This window comes from Schistocerca serialis, chromosome 1 (assembly GCF_023864345.2).
Source record: "Schistocerca serialis cubense isolate TAMUIC-IGC-003099 chromosome 1, iqSchSeri2.2, whole genome shotgun sequence".
Lineage (NCBI taxonomy): Eukaryota > Metazoa > Arthropoda > Insecta > Orthoptera > Acrididae > Schistocerca > Schistocerca serialis.
In genome coordinates this window covers 659,804,638-659,825,641 of record NC_064638.1, presented here as the reverse complement: position 1 = coordinate 659,825,641, position 21,004 = coordinate 659,804,638, and the positions used below count along the sequence as shown (strand labels likewise).

Here is a 21,004-nt window from a genome sequence, read left to right as displayed (position 1 = left end):
GGTTACTGAGAACATGAACTAACATGTGCATTTCAGTATTCTCGGTGGCGAACTGTTGCTCTTTGTTCTCCAGCTTCGTCATGAGTATGATACTGACGATACTAAGATGAAAAAAGTTGTATTTACGGGTGCGCAGGCATACGTTTCTAATAAACAGTCAGGAACTCTATACAGGCCCTCTAAATCACCTGACCAAAATCCTGTACAAAATGTCTCGACTATTTGTAACAGTGTGAAATGGTAGCAATCAACAACACACGCTATATGGTAGCTCTGCTGGAGCTAATAATCAGTCAGTGCCTTCAAATGGGCATGAAATATCTGATGAAACTTATCGGCTCTCTTCCTCGACGAAGTGACGTCATTATCGAGAACAGATATGATGTAACACGATATTAGCGAAAATGGTTCAAATGGCTCTGAGCACTATGAGACTTAACATCTGAGGCCATCAGTCCACAAGAACTTAGAACTACTTAAACCTAACTAACCTAAGGACATCACACACATCCATGCCCGAGGCAGGATTCGAACCTGTGACACACACCACCCCCCCCCCCCCCCCCCTCCCGTAGAAATGAGGAAAAATATGGCAGACTCAGATGCGTTACAGACTACATTCAGCGACCACCGCTAGCTTTGCTACAGATCTGAAACAACGCTATACCTCTTGCTATGATATGTCAATTGTGAAATATTCTGAACTCAGTAACAAGCAGCTGGCACCCGCAGCAAAGGACGTGGTTGTGGTTGAAAGCCGTTTAAGATTTTCGTTACAAGTCCAGGGACAGTTGTGATGATCCTAAGTGAACTTGCAAAACAGAATCTGTACAATTAAAACATTCCATTCTACTGGTCAGATTAAGTTTAAGCTTGGCACAACACCTATCTTCTACGAAAAAATCACGCTCCCCGTTTTCACGACAGGAACACTTGAATGGTTAATACTGTCTAGCCTCTTTGTTGGTGAAAACCTCCACTCTGACGTGCTGACAACAAAGAGGTCTGAATACATTTACCGTTCTAGTTACCTATGCCTCAGGCCGTGGCGCGTTTATCACTATAAATAGTCGAGTGAAGAGCACATCTGCCGCGTCAATTTGCGGTAGGCTGCGATCGTCGTGGAGACGAAGTATGATGTGCAAATGTGAATTTAACTACACAGGGAACGTGTGGTTGCATCCGAAAACTTCTGTGTTCGAAGTTACTCACGTACAGCGTCCGTTCACTAGTGAAGACAATCTGCTTGCACACTTGCCAAAAGCAGACACTTGACTCAAGAGCGTCGTAGTAACCGAGCACTTCGGAATGCCTCAAGCTCTACGGATGAGCACCGATTTGTTCCTCCGCTCGCAGAGACACAAAATGATTCTGCTTCAAACGGCACAATTGGCACTTTCTCAGATTAAGTTTCAGAGTGATCACTGGACGCTTTATCACTAATGTCTCCAACGATGTGTTTCGGCTGGACACCCACCAGAGAGTCCTATGTCATATTCTGATTCGATATTAACAAATCTCGGTTCAACAGTGCGGGCTCTCGACTCAACCAGTGACGGCCTTCGTTATAATCCGATTTCCTTTCACTCTTTCTAGAAGTGAAACCGCTGGTCCACCCCGAGCAGTTCATACAAAATGTTCTAGAAGCTTCTTGAACAATTTAAAACAATATCCGCCCGTACGGCTTAGCCAATCACAAGGGCTCCTCGATATAGTGGCGGGAAAGTGGCGCCAAAATACCTCCGCCTTACAAACTACGAATTCTGATCAAACACAACTTAACGTCTGCCACTGTCAGTTAAAATAAACTGTAAGATGTTTTTCGTCTTTAATGCTAGAACACTACCCTTCCTTCCCCTGTGATTTTTGTTTGATATCTTCTCTTCCTTTTTATAAGATCTTCCTTGGTATAAGTGCACTGAATTCTGGAGGTCAGAAAATCGAAAAGCCACTCGATTAAGATATCGTGCGCACTATGGTCTTTCTGTGTCAGTATCTCTTTCCATAGTAATCTCTTGACGGCAGTATCTCTTTCCATAGTAATCTCTTGACAGCAGTATCTCCTTTTTACATTAGAGCTTATCTTCTGGACTGCCATCGCGCTAAAATGACTACTTTGGGATGATTCTCATCAAAGATGACACTGTCTTATGTAAGAGCATATTTTAAATCCGCGCTTGAGTGTGGAATGTAGTGATCACCGTTGTTTTTTTAATATGAAATCACTCTTTGTTTAAAAAATTATTGGTCTAGAGCCCCACATTGGTTAGAGAAACAGGAACAACAATTCTCTAATAGATCTAGGTCTTGAATGAGAGACATAGAGGGAGAGGGGGAAGGAGGGAAGGAGGGAGGGAGGGTGGGAGGGAGGGTGAGAGAGAGAGAGAGAGAGAGAGAGAGAGAGAGAGAAACGGGCTTAATTTCGAGAATAAGTGGAACCGACGCAGCACATGAGTATTTTCCAGAGTCGAAATTTTCAAGTTTTTAGTCCAGCACTGATCGATGGAGGATTGTTATAAAATATCTGACTTTCCAATATTTTATTGATGATTATAGTTTGAAAATCGACCAGAAGTGCTTTATATTCCTTTCGTAACAAGAAGAAATTAAACTCATGCAGAAACTGAGGCAACTACTTTACACTGTCGCTGCCACTGTCGGGAAAAAAGAATCAAATAACATAGAGAAAATATGGCATTAAGGGGTGTAATTCTTTAAATATATCTTAGAGTGGTTCGCGGCCCTCCGGGAAAAAAAGCTTTGTACACGACGTTCGTTGTAATAAATCCCGTCGTGATTTGTGTAGAAGTGGCTTCCGGACATTATAAAAGAACGGCAATTGCATGCACTGTAAAAGGCGCTCATTTTAGAGGTATAATTTGCGGCACAGTCAGAGTGACGGGATAATTTTAGTATGAAATACAACAGTATATGAGCCAAGTATGGATGCAAGGCGAAGAAGATACAGGGGTTGGACAAAATTATGGAGACACCAAGAGAAATGAATGCTTGACCGTAAATTCAGATGCTAGCCAAGCCAGCAGGTTGCGTTGTTGTATGTGACCATGAGCGACACCTTCGCAGTGTCAGTCATAATTATAACAGCGTTCTGTGTCGTTGTAAGTGCATTATATCGAAGCTAAGTGAATCTGAACGTGGGCCAGTTGTTGGTACTAGTATGGAGCCGCAATTTTTTGTGTGTGTTTGGAGAGGTAGCATATCAAAGGATTACATCGCACACAGGTAAAGAGGAAAAACATTATCCACGAAGTCACAACGCGGACGAAAGTGTCAGCTGAGTGATCGTGACAGACGGTCATTGAAGAGGACTGAGACAAAAAATAAGAAGACAACGGCTGCAAAAGTCACTGCAGAACTGAGTGTCGCACTTGCGAACCCTGTCAGCTCCAAAACAACAAGAAGGAAGGTCCATAATTTGGAAATTGCAGGGCGAGCTGGAATTCCAAAATGACTCATCAGTGATTCAAATGCCCGTTACAGAAATACGTGGTGCCGAAACCATAAAACCTGGAATATGGAAAAATGAAAGAAAGCCATTTGGTCGGATGAGTTCCGTTGCACAGCGTTTCCAACTTCTGGAGACTTTACGTCCCAAGAGTGAAACATGATGGGATTCGGTGATGAATTTGGCAGCCATATCGTGGTATTCCATGGATACCAAGATCGCATTACTGCCAAGGATTATGTTACCATTTTGGCTGATCAAGTCCATCACGTGGTACAATGAACTTCTCATGGTCGGGGTTCACAGTCATGCAGAATTTTAAACGAAATCGTATTCGCAATTGACTGTCGAAATTATTTATTTCGCAATTGCAGTTTCGAATTTTGGCAGCTGGTACTGCACAAGATCTTGCTTGAGCACCTGTCAGACTTTGAAATACATATTTTGGCACCAACGGCCCTAGTTTATACGTAAAGAGTGTGCGAGAACACTGACTTGTAGCGATTTATGTGAATGATGTTAACGTTGGTGACATTTCACATAACTTACATCATTTTGCGATCTGCAGAACTTCGCACACGTCTGATGTTGCCGTATTTCTACAGTGAAAAAGCCTATTTTTGACGGTGACATATATACATGTCGGAGGATTTTAAGGTCTTAGATGTGCTGAAGCAAAAGCTTTTGCCTTTATGGTTAGGAATGGTCCAAAGACCGAAATTACAATTGTGAAAGAAATAATTTCCAAGTTACAAAGTTTGTTCCCGAATGGTGTTGTATGTTGCAAGACGACAGGAACACTTCACATCACTCGTGTCGTCCAGGACTGGTTTTGGGAGCACAAGGATGAATTGTCGCACTTCCCCGGCCACCACAATCACCGGATGCTTATTTAGCCGTTGTGATCTATTTCGGATAGAAGTGTTCCTGGTCGCTGTCCATCATCGTTGCCTGAACTTGGCACTGTTTTTCAAGAAGAATGGATTACCATTCCCTGGAAAACCATACAGGACCTGTACGTAAGCATTCCGAGACGACTGGAAGCTTTTCTGAATGCCAACTGTTATTAGACACGGTAACATGTTGTGCTTGTGGTGTTTCAACATTTTTGTCCATTCCCTGCGTATGAGAACAGATAATAGCGTTGTTGAGGTAGTAGCTCCGAAATTCTATGGCAGGCTGATTTGAACTTACGGACTTTACTTTCGAATCAATGAACCATATACTCTTGTTTATAAAGAGAAGTAAAATATTGTTAAAGCCATGAGATGCCTGAGGCACACAAGGAAAAATGTGTGTGTCCGCTGGGTTGCTTGCCATGTAACAGAAGACCGTAAAGACAACGGAGGATCATCTGTGCGGAGTTGCTTGCGCGTTATGAGGCTGATCGTCATGAATTTCTGTCGAGCATCCTCACAGGCGACGAAACACGGGCTCATCTCAAAACAAAATATCAATGCATGGAGCGGCACCACACCTGCTCTCCTTCGATGAAAAGGTTCAAATCCACACCTTCAGACGGTAAAGTCATCGCGACGGTCTTCTGGGGCTCTGAAGGGGTTATTCTGTTTCATGCCCTCCCACATGGTGCAACGCTCAACTCACAAGTGTATTGTGCTACCCTCAGCAAATTGAAGAAACCATTTCAAACTGTTGCTCGCACAAAAATGCAAATGTACTTCTTCTTCATGACAACGCAAGGCTTGACAGAAGTCTGTGCACCCGAGAGGAGCTCACGAAACTTCATTAGACTGTTCTTTCTCATCTACCATTCAGCCCGGATATCGCACCTTCCATCTGTTTGGGCCAATGAAGGATACATCCCGCGGGATGTAGTGGCTGGATGATGGGGAGTTTATTGATGCAGCGAAACTTTAGCTACGACGTCGACCAGTAGAATGGTACCATGAGAGCACCCAGGCCCTCGCAGTAAGTGGCCTAAGGCTGTGGTATTGAACGGAGACTGTATTGAAAAACAGGGTTTTGTAGCCAGAAGAGTGGGTAATAATGTTATCCTTTGGAATCCTCAGAAGAACCTACCCGCTTTCAGAAAAAAATGTTCCATTACTTACTAAAAGCCTCTCATTCCACAAGATCTCCAGGAATTCTAACCTACCCGTGCATAGCGACCTGCCACCTTTAAACCGTAAGAGACTGAAATCACGTCATCCAACTCTGTGCGATGCTGCTGACATGGTTGCTAAGAATTTCAAACCTCTTGAAGAATGGAAAGGTCGTGACAGATGTGCACCTGCATAACATCTTCTCAGGTGCTAAACTTCCAAGTGGATTCGACCTACCACGCAAGACCTGGACTACTCTCAAAAGAATCCGTACTGGCCATGGCCGATGCAGGGATTCTCTCTTTAATTGGAAGAAGCGGCTTGATCCAGCTTGTGACTGTGGGGCTCCAGACCTAGTGTTCACCACATTGTCAGTGAATGCAGGGTTCGAGCCTATCACGGCGCCAAAGAGGACTTCCTGCTAGCAACTCCAGATGCAGTGCGCTGGATATTCAGTTGTAAAGACAAACTTAAGTTTCTTGTGTGTCAATATGTACATATGTATATGTAATTTAATTTCATGATATGTCTGTATTAGCCATACGCTAAATAATAATAAATAAAATAAGCCTCTCATAGCTTGTTATCTGCAACGAAATGATTCATTTTGAAGTTGGGTGGTGAGTTAATAAATCACCTTATGTGTAGAAGTAATTTTGCTGCGTGAAAATATTTTGCGACTGTTTACAGTTTTTTTTCTATGGTAGCTGTCTTCATTCGCGTTGTATGAGTACACGCAGTAACATGGTAAATGTTTTTGATGTACCGCACGTGCGCTTTGAGACCTACCGACTTGTCCTTTAGTGTTTGTGGAGAGGCAGCTAGAAGTACAGTGGGTGGGTGCAGAGCTGAGCTGACGCTTCGGCCCTGCCGCTGCCGCAGGCTGCACGGCAGCTACGAGGCGCTGGCGGGCGGGCACGCGCTCGAGGCGCTCGTCGACCTGACGGGCGGCGTCGCCGAGAAGCTGCGCTCGTCGGCCGCGCTCTACCCGCTGCTGAGGGACGCCTTCGCACGCGGGGACCTCGTCACCTGCGCCAAGAAGGTGACTCGCGTCTGCCGAGCGCGCTAAGATAGCTAGCAGCACAGCACGGCTCAGCTTAGACCGGTACTGATAACCTACAGTGCTCTCTACTGGGTGCTTCTGCAACATTAAGAATTTAATGGGCGGTTGGCTGTGGCAAACACTTACTGCGGGATCCACTGTTACTACTTCATTAAACTCATAAGTATCAAGGTTAAAATAAGCTAGGGTGTAACCCTACTGAAGGGTTTATACGAGTCGTTACTAACAAATAAATTCCAAGTAAATGATAATCAATTGAAACCCTCAGCTGCCGACAGGTGTTGATATACCTCGATGGGGACAGCTGAAAATCTTCATATAAATTCCAAGTAGTAAAGGGTGCAGCAATCAGTCGCAACTGATGTTTATTGCATGTCTAGATATCGTTCGCTGTATGGCCATCTTCAAGACATATGAAGAACAAATTACAATAAGGTACGATGCATACCTTATTAAATGTAGAGTCGCATAAGCTTTAAATGTTAGTCATAAAATACAAACCAGTAAATGTAACATCAAAAACACTTGTATGTGCACATAGTCCCAATTGAACTATTCGTGCTAGAGGTTGAGTCCACACTGAGGTCCTCTTTACAAAATTACAATGCAGGTGGCTCCCCAGTGTACATCATATCAATGTACAGCGACGGCCTTACATGCTGTCAGACCGTAATACATATAAGGACGTTGCTGTAGGTTGGTACGATGTACGCTGAAGCCAGCTGCATTGTAATGATAAAGAGGGCTTCAGTGTGAACTCTGCCTCTAGCATGAATCGCCCAGTTGAATCTATGTGCATATACAAGTTATTTTAATAATTTCACTTTTATTACTGGACTGAACATTGCCACACTGTGACCGAAACCTAGATATAGAATAAACATCATTGCAACTGATTGCTGCACCCTTCACTACTTGAAATGAATACAGTCGCTCGGCACAACTGTTTTCCTGTTTGTGGATCCTCAATATTTACAAAATTATAACAATTTTTTAAAATAAAAATTGTCACAATTTAACATGAAATATTTCTGCAATTACTTTAATCAAATAAGTCAAACATATTAAACAAGCCTTCGGTTATAGGTTTGAACAGCGACCGGACAAAGAGGAAGGGTACTATGAGAGTTTATAATAACATAAAGAAAAAACGACTAAAACTAAAAAACCAACACGTCACAGTTAAGAAAAACAACAGAAAGAAAGAATACGTGGCTATAACCTACAACGGAAAGACTTCCGACAAATTCGAAAGATGCTCTCATAAAGTAAATGAAGAATAGTTTTCCGTAAAAAAGTGCTAAGTTCAAGCTATGCCATTAAATCTGTAGCAATAGGAATAATTTTTGGGATTCAGGTATGTATACGATCAAGTGCACTGACTGTAACAAACCGTTCATAGAACAAACGGGGAGGAGCTTGCAAATTTCAGGGAGCAAAGACACTGTTAAAACAACGTTAAAGCATCTGCCATGGATGTTGATCGGAAGATGAACAACCTAAAGACAGCTTAAGAGGGACGATTTTTTAACGTCTTGGAGGATCTCGAAATTTGCAGTCACAAGAAGCAAGATCGAGATCTAATTATATGGAACGTACAGAGCGAATTCAATCCCAATGCCTATTTTAACAATTACGATGAATTTCTGAGGTGTTTATTGTCGCAAATGGATGTCGAAGGCTACAGGGACAAAAAGTTTGCGGCGGGATAACTGGAACACGTGTGCTGTGCCTGAAATCGGAGACGGGCCGCTCTGCCCACGGTGCCGCTTAACAGTCGACTGTTCGGTTCGCGGCACAATCCAGAACTGCGGTCGCGAGAAGGAGCGAAGACAGACCTGCAGCAACGCCATGAAAACGGAAAAGTCCGCTTCTAAATTACCGATTTCTGTCAGGTTTTTACAAAGTTTTTTTTTCTTTTTTTACCCTTGACAAACCGCAAGTTTTAATTAAGTGTCTTCAAGAACAGTATCCTCAACCGACATACAAAATGTCATCACTTCAGTGTTCGTGTAGGCTGCACGGTCGGCGTAGGCTGCACTGATGATGTGTCTGGTTCCATTGGCAAGCGCTGAGATCTGACGAGTAGAATGAGGTCAAGTCGAGGCCGAGGCTGGAATCCGCACTGACCGGCGAGCTGTTGGGCTGTCTTACAGAGGCCACCTGGAGGAGGAATACCGGCAAGTTGTCTACTTTCACGTAGTTCGTGGACAGAGCTAGTGCCGGCTGTATCTGGCGGACGTGGCGCCCCCAGTACTGCAGCGGGTGTCACAGGCAGGACGAGCTGCGATCCAGTTGCAGGCCACTCGACAGTGCGGCAACCAGCAACACGCCGTTATGTGGATGGATCAGAAGACGCTACAAAAGCAATGAAGACGAAAAATAAAAATTCCCTTTTACGATGGAATGTCTGTCTGGCTTTATTACGTAGGATCTTTCACTTTTTGGTTCCTAGTAATCGGTTAGCGAACCCGTAGACTCATGAAGCCTCATTCTCCTAGTTTCCAACGTCCTATTGCGAAACTGTAGCTCTTGTACCTTTGCAGCTAGCGACAGTGGCACTGCATTTTCTTAGCGTTATTAAAGTAACGTAGTGTTGTAACAAGACTAAATATCTGCTAAATGGTCAGACGACAGGGCTAAGACGTGTCTTGAATTGACCACGATTTGCTGCTTTTTGTTTGTTCCATACGTACACATTGCCACAAATGGGAAACAAAACCAGATTCCTCTTGCAGTTTAATAATCACATTAGTTATAAGAAAACAAAGGTAGTAGCGAATATCGAACATATGTAAATACGAGAGCAGCAGTAACGACACTCTCACATTGCAGGTCCACAGAGTGATGTCAAGCTTATATACGGCGTCGAATGGGCTCCTCGACACCTATCTTCATTGTTACATGAGAGCCAGTCGAAACAAGTTGTGTATTTTGTGATTAAAATTAAATGTTTGGTACAAAATCCCGCTCACAGAAAGGTCCCAGTTGTTATCCAAGTTTGGAACGCTGAGAAGCCGAAACTTGCAAAAAAAATACAGTCGGCTAAGAAAACTGTATCGTGATGCAAATAATGAACGAAAGGTATGTGAGACAGTGATGTGACATGTTCAACAACGCCCGAACAAATGTGCATGAATAAATCGACTACCACGTTCGTCACTCATCGCATACGGTTCGGAGACCCAAGTAGGGGACAAAATTACTTAAGATGGACGTGTAAATTTAAACAAGTAAGACAACAGTTTCCCAATTATTACTCGTTCTTTCGTTGATGAAACTGTGTCCAAACATCATGACCATAACAGAATTTGTTAACGGTAACTATACCGGCTACTGACTGAATAACACAAAACAGACAGAATGGCTGCAGCGCCGGCGCGCTGTTACACTGACAGAAATGCCTTTCTTGGCCAAACTCCTACTAGTGATGAGACATATGTGTTTCACTTCACCCCAGAGACGAAGTGCCACTCATTCTATTGGCGTTACTCTTTACTACCTAGAAGAACAGCGAAAATTCAAACTCAGTCAACATGGCCGGCCGCAGTGGCCAAGCGGTTCTAGGCGCTTCAGTCCGGAACCCCGCGACTGCTACGGTCGCAGGTTCGAATCCTGCCTCGGGCATGGATGTGTGTGATGTCCTTAGGTTAGTTAGGTTTAAGTAGTTCTAAGTTCTAGGGGACTGATGACCGCAGATGTTAAGTCCCATAGTGCTCAGAGCCATTTGAACCATTTGAATCAACAAGGAAACTCGTGTCGAAAGCTTTTTGTCATTGTAATGATGTCAGGGTAGATTTAATGCATAGAGACATTACAATCAGTGTGCATAGATACTGCGACATCGTGTCGATGCTTTCCACGGCGACATTCTGAGTTTGCTTGCCACGTTAAATCCGGGTTCAGTTTGAGCTTTCAACGAGAGTCTCCATAGTCTTCGTAAGAAAAACTGCCGTGGCTGCTGTTGTGGTGACGATTTATAGCCCATAAACGGCTCAAGTCGCACTTGTTACCAGATACTGTACCCATATCTGCGATGGTGGAGCCAGCGGTCTCGTGGGAATCTGAACAATTAAGTACACTTCTCTTTGTCTTCTCAGCGTTGAGAGATGACATGCACGCACCAATAGATTATATCCGCTGTGCCGGTTGAAGATGTTCTTGAAGATTCGGATTTCTACTGCTTCTTTAGCAACAGAATCCCAGTATTAAGAACTGTGGACAAGTTTAATAAAACATTATTCTGCGTTTGTTTGCAAGACTCTGATCAGTAATTGCTGATTTCTCAAGTTTTATGTGCTTTTGGCGTTCTCCATAGCGGTTGGTAACGTTAAGGATAGAGTGGCGGAAATGGTTGCTTTTGCACTCAAAGTGAATCTTGTTAGTGATATGGATCACCTACTTTTCGAGACTATTGAATTACATATTCCGAAAGAATAGCTATGGCTTTCGACATACAGGATGAATTACCTAAAAATTGCTTCGCAAATATTGCGAAAATGGAAAGTGCTATTGATGTGCGATTTTCACAGAATAGACTGGTAGTCAGTGGCTCGTATTGTTAGCCAGTAAACAGATTGTCATAATTCTTAGAATATGTGTTTTCGTGCAAACGTACATTTTTTTTAAATGGAACAATGCCTCTTGAGATTAACAAACAAAGTGGGGTAAATTAGAGTGTTGGTGGTGTTTATTGCAGGATTCTAATGCGAGTCATTTACATGTATCATATTTTGAAAGGCTTCTACATCGATACTTGTTTGGGCCATTCAACCTGCGTAGTTGCCAGAAACTATGTTGGTGTGTTCTCTTATAGTGTGCTTGTGTGTTCCATGAGTGCTCTGCGACTTGCTAGTCAGTTAGTGTGTGACGGTCAAAGCAGTAGGATTTACCAATCCAGAAGAAGCCGACAGGTTCATAGTGTACGGAGAGTGTAATGCAGTTCGTTCATGTACTGCATACGCGGCGAGATATTCCGATAGCGTCAGCCATCACGGCTATTATTTATCAACCTTCTCAACCAGTCACGTCGAAGTGATAGTGCAACACCTAGACAACTTAACAGAAAGAAACAAGTGACGACAGAAGAGGGGAGAAATTAACGTTCTTGCTGCTGCTGTTTCAGTTGATCCGTACGTTAACTCCAGTACAATCGCACGAGAAGTAGGTATGAGGTCCTAAGCGTTCTCCATCGACATGAGTTCCACTCCTATTTTTTCTCTTTCCATCAAGAGCTGGGTGGAAACGATTATAATAATCGTGTTAACTTTGTACATGGGCATTAACACAGGATACTCAAGATGTATCATGTATCTTGTTTAGTGATGAAGCCACACTTACCACTCATGGGCAGGTAAACCGCCGAAACATGCACTATTGGTCTGTTGATTAACCCCCTTTGTTAAAGCGAAATGGTCGTTACTTACCCTATTGTCTTCGTTTATAGCCGGCCGCGGTGGCCTTGCGGTTCTAGGCGCTGCAGTCCGGAACCGCGGGACTGCTACGGTCGCAGGTTCGAATCCTGCCTCAGGCATGGATGTGTGTGATGTCCTTAGGTTAGTTAGGTTTCAGTAGTTCTAAGTTCTAGGGGACTGATGACCTAAGATGTTAAGTCCCATAGTGCTCAGAGCCATTTGAACCATTTTTTTTTTAACCAATCCTCGTTTATATGTGTTTACTTTATAGCCGAAAAAAAGTTGTAATAAGGGCTATCGAAAAGTCGTGCGCATTAAAAAGTGTTATATATCATCATATCATACACATTATTTATAGCACACGCTCAAAATTGTCGTCCTGTTCAGCAATGCATCCATGAATTCATTTTACCAGATTGAGACGACCTTACGTAGAATAACGACACTGATGTTAATCTCCGTTGTTATGTTAATCTTTAGTTCCGCCTGTGTGTACGTCCTGTTTTTAAAGACCCTTACTTTTAGCGCCAGAGGAAGACGTCTAGAGAGTTAAATCGGGAGCGAGTAAGGGCCGTAATCCTTTAGAGATGATTCGATTACCAAAATATTCGCTGTTGATAAGAATTGTTTCATTTGTTGTGTCATCAGTGACGTCGTCCAGCTGTAACCAACAAGGATGTTCATCTGCCTGAAGAAGCGAAATTAACTGTTGAATGACGTCTTGGTACATAATACCATTAACTAAAATTTCAAAGAAACTAGGGATCACTGTTCAAGGACGCGATAAAGCACACCACATTCCAGTTTTCTGACAGTGCAATATGTTTTCATGGAACACGTATGGATTTTCGGTTGACCAAAAATGGTTCAAAGGGCTCTGAGCACTATGGGACTTAACTTCTGAGGTCATCAGTCCCCTAGAACTTAGAACTACTTAAACCTAACTAACCTAAGGACATCACACACATCCATGCCCGAGGCAGGATTCGAACCTGCAACCGTAGCGGTCGCGCGGTTCCAGACTGAAGCGCCTAGAACCGCTTTGCCACCCCGGCCGGCTGGTTGACCAAAGTATTGTGTTTTGACTATTCATGCATCCACTACGGTGAAGCCAAGTCTCATCAGTACAGGAAATGCGATCCAGTTTTACGATTCCATGGATGTTAAAAATAACCAAATCCACGTACAATACACTAGACGCTATTGTTTATTCTGCCTCTTCAATTCCTCTACATTACGATCGTCATAAGCACGAAATTTTAACTTCTGCATCGGTTTCGGAGCTACGCCATATGAAATCTGAGATTGGAGAGACGGTCTCAAACTTTTTGAAAGCGAGCAAAGGATGACATTTGTCACCTCAGGCAGTTTAGCGTTCATGCAGCTGGTCTCAAGTTCTTTTCTTGTCTACAACTGGTCCACGTTCCCAGTACCGGGAGATTAGTCTCGTTATTATTGAATTATTTGGCAACGTGGCAACTGCACATTTCTCAGGAAATGCACGTATGATATGTGCATATGGATGACAAATAATGCTGAACAACAGCAAAAACTCGTTGCTCTTGGAAAAAAGACATGTTTACCGCGCTATTAGCTGCACAATACTATAAATGTCACGTGATCTAACTTGTTACATTGGGCTCTTCATTTACTGTTGGTGAAACATATTGTGCTATCTTGCAGTGGCTGATCGAACTGATGCAGTGCAACTCCTGTTTACAGATGCATTTATTTTCATGTGCGCGGCTTTTAGATCGCACTGTAGAAAGAGAGCTTAATATCACAAAGTTTATCACGTAAATATTTGTGTTTGCAAATGCGTTTAAGACTATACACTTCTAACAACTTTTTTTTTTCCTTTATTGTATTTCGATTCCCCCCTAAGGGGGCGGGCTGGCAGCAGCTTATTACGCTGCTCTGCAGCCTACAGACTTTTTAAAACGTAAGAAAGAAGATAAGAAACAATAAAAGCAGGCGATAAAACGGTGACTGAAATTGTAAAACGGCGGAAAATTGTGGAAAGTTAAAACATAAAGGGTTGGCAAAGCTAATAAAATACACAGGGAGCAGACAGGGAACATAGTAGACAGACAAAAAGCATGGCGACATTCTGGTTTCTTTTCGCAAGAGATATAAAAATCACTCCCAGCGGCAGTATGATGTCCGTTCGCAACACTTCGGAGAAGACACACAACACTGAACACTCACTGTAAACACTGTACTGAAATGTCGGCACAAGGATGACACACCATAGCCGAGGGCAGATGGGGGGGGGGGGGCGGGATCTGGGCAGATGGGGGGAAAACAAGGAGGGAGGAGAGGAAAAACGAAAGGGGGGAGACCAAAGGAAGGAGAGGACTCATAAGGGGGGGGGAGGGGGAGGGCAGACGCGAGAGGGAATGAGGAAAGGCAGAGGAGGGAAATGCAAAATGACTTGGAGGAGAGATGGGGGCAGAGAGAGGGTAGGTGGGGGGAAAAAAAGAGGATGGAAGGAGGGGGAGAGGGAGCCCAGGAAAAGGACGGAGGAAAGGAGAGGGGGTGAGGATCAGAGTTGATAGGAGGGATAAATGGAGGGAGAGAGGGCATCATCCGGGAGGGTGAGTTGATGGAAGCCACCTTGGGAAAGGAGGTGAAGGGTGTTCTAACAACGAAAATGCTAGTGTTTTTAGGAGGGACAGGTACACAGAGAGACAGAGTTGATAATGTCGCTTTTGCAGGGCAACTGGGCGTCCGTGTCGGCAAGTAGGCCAGCGGTGACGGAGAGCGGGCTGGCGCGCGGCCACGCCTACACCGTGCGGGAGGTGCGCCACGTGCGGCAGGCCGGCCGGCGGCCGCTGCGCATGGTGCGCGTGCGCAACCCCTGGGCCGACCACCGCGAGTGGACCGGCGCCTGGAGCGACGGGTGAGCGATCGTCTCCAGCGCCCTTTACATCTCCAGCTGCTGCAGTCCTATAGGCGCCTGTGAAGTGCTGCATCATAAAACAGCCTTTTCACACCTAGCCCATAACATTGCTGTATTGACACGCCTGCTCGCACGTTGCCGTACGCATTGTTGTTGGTGTTGTTGTTGTGGTCTTCAGTTCAGAGACTGGTTTGATGCAGCTCTCCATGCTACTCTATCCAGTGCAAGCTTCATCTCCCAGTACCTGCTGCAACCTACATCCTTCTGAATCTGCTTAGCGTATTCATCTCTTGGTCTCCCTCTACGATTTTTACCCTCCATGCTGCCCTCCAGTACTAAATTGGTGATCCCTCGATGCCTCAGAACGCGCCCTACCAACCTATCCCTTCTTCTAGTCGAGTTGTGCCACAAATTTCTCTTCTCCCCAATTCTAGTCAATACCTCCTCATTAGCTATGTGATCTACCCGTCTAATCTTCAGCATTCTTCTGTAGCACCACATTTCGAAAGCTTCTGTTCTCTTCTCGTCCAAACTATTTATCGTCTATGTCGTACGCATATGCTGCGCAAATCCGTTTCACTAAGGCAGGCGGCCGGGGTGGCCGAGCGGTTCTAGGCGCTTCAGTCTAGAACCGCGCGACAGCTACGGTCGCAGGTTCGAATCCTGCTTCGGGCATGGATGTGTGTGATGTCCTTAGGTTAGCTAGGTTTAAGTAGTTATAAGTCTAGTGGACTGATGACCTCAGAAGTTAAGTCCCATAGTGCTCAGAGCCCAGTCGCAGCTTCGAATCCTGCCTCGGGCATGGATGTGTGTGATGTCCTTAGGTTAGTTAGGTTTATGTAGTTCTAAGTTCTAGGGGACTGATGAGCCCAGATGTTAAGTCCCATAGTGCTCAGAGCCATTTGGACCAAAACGACTCCAGTGCTGTGGGCAGTTCCTCTCTGTTTCTTGGTTAGGATCCAAGCGGCGAATTTGCACCTGGGGAGTTTGGTGGCTAGGGGAGTACGGTAAACTAACCCCCTGTTGCTCTTCGAACCAGGCACGTAAAGTAAAAGATGTGTGGCACGTTTCATTGTTCTGCTGGTAGATGCCATCGCGCTCAGGAAAACCAAGCTGGTCCCAGGCATACATAAAAGCGTGTGTTGATCCGTTGTGCTACGAAAACATTCCCCAGATCGTAACGCTGCATCCTGCGGTTTGGACCCTTCCGAAGATTGTTGCAGCCATCGACCATCTGTCCGGTGGTGCATAAACCGTGATTCATCTCAAAATACCAACTGTCGCCACTCACTGGACGTACAATTGCGGCATTAGCGTGTAAATTCCAGCTTTTGTCGTCGGTCAACGGCAGTTAGTCTGGGTGTATGGACAATGCACCCACTGTGGAGGCCCATACGCAGCAACATCCACTGAATGGTCGTCGAGGAGACACTGTTTGTAGCCCGTTGGTTCATCTGAGCGGTCAACTGCTCAACAGTTACACGTCTATTCACCCATACGCACATCAAATGGTTCAAATGGCTCTGAGCACTATGGGACTTAACATCTGAGGTCATCAGTCCCCTAGAACTTAGAACTACTTAAACCTAACTAACCTAAGGACATCACACACATCCATGCCCGAGGCAGGATTCGAACCTGCGACCGTAGCGGTCTCGCGGTTCCAGACTGTAACGCCTAGAACCGCTCGGCCACTCCGACCGGCATACGCACATTCACAGCTGTCGTTTACTACTGTTGTCGATGGCCCTTGGTGCACCACAGTTGCGTCGGTGTAGGTTTTGGATACCGCCATTTTGTCACACTCGTTATACACTCAAATGAAAGACAAAGAAGGACGCACCACGATGGAATTATCCGAACTGGACGGAAATCGGTAAATGTGATGTACATATCAAGACAAACAAATGATCATAATTTCAGAAAAAAATGGATGTTTTACTGAAGGGAATAAGCTTCACAAACTGAGCAAGTGAATAGCTCGTTGATCCACGTCTGGTCCTTTTGCAAGCAGATATTCGGCTTGTTACTGATAGATAGAGTTGTTGGATGTCCTACTGCGGGATATAGAGCCAATCTCTATTCAATTGGTCTGTTAGATCGTCAAAGTTCCGAGCTAGTTGGGGGCGCCCTGCCCATAATGCTCCAAACATTCTTACTTGAGGAATGATCCGGCGACATTTCTGGCCAAGGTAGGGTTTGGCAAGCACGAATAAAAGCAGCTGAAATTTAAGCCCAGGATGGCTTTCAATGAGGGTGATAAAACGGAATGTCGAATATCGTCGACGCACCACTGTACTGTAATGGTGCCGCGGATAGCAACCAAAGGGGTCGTGCTGTGAAGAGAAATATCTCCCTAGACATCACTCCTGGATGTCGGGCCATGTGGCGGCGAGAGTCGCGGGACTTATCACTGAAGACAATTACATTCCAGGGTTCATGGTAGGACCCCGTGCTTCGTCATCCGCGGCACACCTACATCACAGCAATACGTCGACGATATTCTACTTCCCGTTTTGTTGTCCATGCCAGGTCATTCAGAACTAACATTCAAGCAAGACGATGCCCGCCTTTACACGGCGAGAGCTTATACTGCCTGGTTTCGTGCTTCACAAACAGTACCTTGGCCAGGAAGCTCGTCGTATCTCTCCCCACTTGAGGGCATTTTTAGCGTTATGGGCAGGACACTCCAAGTATCTCGGAATTTATACGATCCAGCGCGCGAATTAGTCAGAACTTGGCATGGAGGACATCCAACAACTCTACCAAACAATGGCAAGACGAATAAATGCTTGCGTAAGGGCCAGTGGGGGACCAACGGGTTGTTGTCTTGCTAAAACTGTAATCATTTGTTTGTCTGCACACGACCATAACATCTACCGATTTCTGCCCCATTTGGATAATTCCTTCGTGATGCGTCCTCGGTTTATTTTTCTTCTAATTTATAACCACGGTGGCCCGCGAACAGTTTACAAACTTAATCGTTTCGGAAATGCTTCCAGCCTTGGCCCAAAAGCCAATGATCATCCTGTTTTGGATGTCAGATAAATCACTCCGTTTCTGAATTGCGAGAATGACTGCACTGTTTTCCTCGTCCCCCTGACGCACTTCATGTACCCTCCACTGCTGGGGCTGCCACCTGCTGTATGTGAGCGGCTATTGCACGTTCACGTTGAACATAGGCGATTATCACATTAATGTGAATGGATCGTGTAATAATGTGTGCAGTACTGATATGATGGGTAAAATCTATGCTACAAAATTACGGAACAAGAAGTGCAAAATACACAAGGGAAGCACACTAATACGAGAAGCTGAACCAGGAAAAAAAGGTAGCACATTTTTATGTCTTAAGACGGCGCTTTATCACATCAAATAGCCCGTAATTTCAGTAAAACTAACTTGATAGTTGCGTTCTGCACAGTTAAACAAAGTAGAGAAAATAGGCACGCCTTCCACAAAACAAAACCATTAATGCAATCAGGAATTTATAAAACCAGATATGGTGAATGTTGAAGTTTATACGTGGGACAAATCGGTAGACGCTTCTCTGCCAGATTCGGAGAGCGCACGCATATAATCGAGAGTCGCAAATCTTCATTTAGTGTACATCTCTGCGATTACAGTTATAACACCAGCACTACTGAGGAATCTTTGAAGGTATAGCAAGGGCGGAGAAGGGTGGATTAATGCACGCTCTGGAAGAATTTCAGTTTTTAGAGCCTTCAAGGAGCAACCGAAAAATATATTACTGAAGAAACTGACAAGAGATTTTTAGATTGTTAGGCATTAACTGTAGTGTGCTGTAAGGGCTCACCTTCAACTACGTAGCGAACCGCTGCTCACACCACCGAGAGTTCGTGAGCACATACTGCATGGCATTTGCGCTGCTCATTCGCCACGACCACGGGAACAGCTTCCCGCTTAAGTCTGACAGCTCTATAAGCTACTGCTTGAAAAGATACTGAATTATCTGTATCTCTGTAACACTTAAAAAATATAAGAATACAGTTACCTACAGGATCAGATTATGTCAAATTACATAACACTCTCCATGTGTCCACATGGTTGCTCCTTATCCTGGTATAGCTTTCAGAACGACCCCACGACGTTCACATAATATGAAATGTAGATCGAAACCTGTTTTGTACTATGCTCAATAATATGTTCCTTACGTGAAGAGTAACTTTACAGATGTCTTGGACCTGGTAGAAGACGTCTTCTCTCTTCTCTATGATCAATCCTAGGTATATTTGCTCACATCTGTTGTTGGCTGGTTTTACTGAAGGGTCTGTTCAAAGCTTCCACGTAAGATCAGTGTGTTGTGGTTGGCCAACTGAAGTTCATACTACGGCTGCCTGTGTTAATGCAGTGATCTCCTAGTTTCCTTCTTGAGTCTCCTACTATTACTAGCAACGGCTACTCGCGGAATGAGGTAAATATCTTACATTTTCTTCATTTTATTTCTTTTTCATTACTCACTCAGCTGTATGGATTGTTTCCAAATTTACATACCGTCGATTTCAAAGCCAAATGGCCCCCAAGTCGAGAAACAGTACATGTGAGTTTTTTTTCTCGTCGAGTAGTTGATGACGACTTGTAATATTTGGACGCCAGTTTAAGATTATAAATTTTGTAAATAATGTCCTCGCCTACAACTGATAGTGATGCTTCACATATATCCTTGAAATTTGCTATAAACTGATATTTCTGCAGTTCGTGCTTAACGATGTAACTCAACGACTCACTGCACCACTATAAGTCTGTTTATTTCAATACGATAGTCGCCATCTTGTTTTCCTAAACATAGTTCTGCTACACTGGTTTATTGGTCTGTTCTTCCTATTCGTAAATCAGAGCTTTTTCACAGGAAACAATACAAATTGAAAATATTAGGCGTATAAATTCGTCTCTCAATTGATGTCCAAACTCGCGTAGGAATTATATTATGAGCAACAAGAATAACATTGCTTTCGACAGTAGTATTATGCCTAGGTTAAGCTGCCTAAATTTTATTGAAAAAATAAATGTTTTTGTTTAGGGATAAATGACAGACTCGAATAAAAACTCAGACTAAAAGTTAAGAGAAAATGCATGCATTGAGAAACCAAACTCTGACTGCTTCCGCCACGAAAGTTTATCGAATCAAGAATTCAGTATTAAGCGGGAAAGTAAGGTGCTGTAGATTACAACCGAACAGATGTTCAGATTCGTATCCTCGTTTAGTTGTCTCGGGACATTACGCCGCATGGACAGTTGCTGTACTCTCGTTACAGCCAGGTAACGCGTTGTGTTCTTGAGCTTGTCAGTTTACTTTTCTTCGATTTTTCACAAGCTCGTGCGACAAGAATTACGTCATCTTTGTAATTCAAAGTATTATCCCACGGAAAAGACTAGCCCTCGTTTCCTTTGGATTTGCAATAAATAACAGCTGCACAGCTCTCAGAAATTTCCACCAGTGCAGGATACGGAGTCGTGGGGAATGTTACGCCACCCTGCCGAAGACCGAAGGAAGGACAGAGTTTAACTGCTGTCGACACTGAAGTGGTTAGAAACTTGGAACAAGCCCAGGTGGGTAACAACAGGAAACTTTCTAGTCGTGGTGTTTTTGCATTGGTATTAAGTAACATATGAATACTGTCTCCCTCTACGATTTTTACCCTCCACGCTCCCCTCCAATACTAAATTGGTGATCCCTTGATGCCTCAGAACATGTCCTACCAACCGATCCCTTCTTCTGGTCAAGTTGTGCCCCAAACTTCTCTTCTCCCCAATCCTATTCAATACCTCCTCATTAGTTATGTGATCTACCCATCTAATCTTCAGCATTCTTCTGTAGCACCACATTTCGAAAGCTTCTATTCTCTTCTTGTCCAAACTATTTATCGTCCATGTTTCACTTCCATACATGGCTACACTCCATACGAATACTTTCAGAAATGACTTCCTGACACTTAAATCAATACTGGATGTTAACAAATTTCTCTTCTTCAGAAACGCTTTCCTTGCCATTGCCAGCCTACATTTTATATCCTCTCTACTTCGACCATCATCAGTTATTTTGCTCCCCAAATAGCAGAACTCCTTTACTACTTT

At 44.1% G+C, this 21,004-nt stretch overlaps 1 protein-coding gene across 1 annotated transcript in view; it reads left to right on the top strand.

Moving 5' to 3' along the window:
* Positions 1 to 14,912, top strand: part of LOC126421539 (calpain-12-like) — a 71,854-nt gene extending 56,942 nt beyond the window's left edge. The window contains exons 6-7 of the mRNA XM_050087237.1: positions 6,412 to 6,571; positions 14,724 to 14,912. Of these exons, the coding sequence (XP_049943194.1) occupies positions 6,412 to 6,571; positions 14,724 to 14,912 (349 nt within the window). The remainder of the gene's footprint in view (positions 1 to 6,411; positions 6,572 to 14,723) is intronic.
* Positions 14,913 to 21,004: the final 6,092 nt, after the last annotated feature.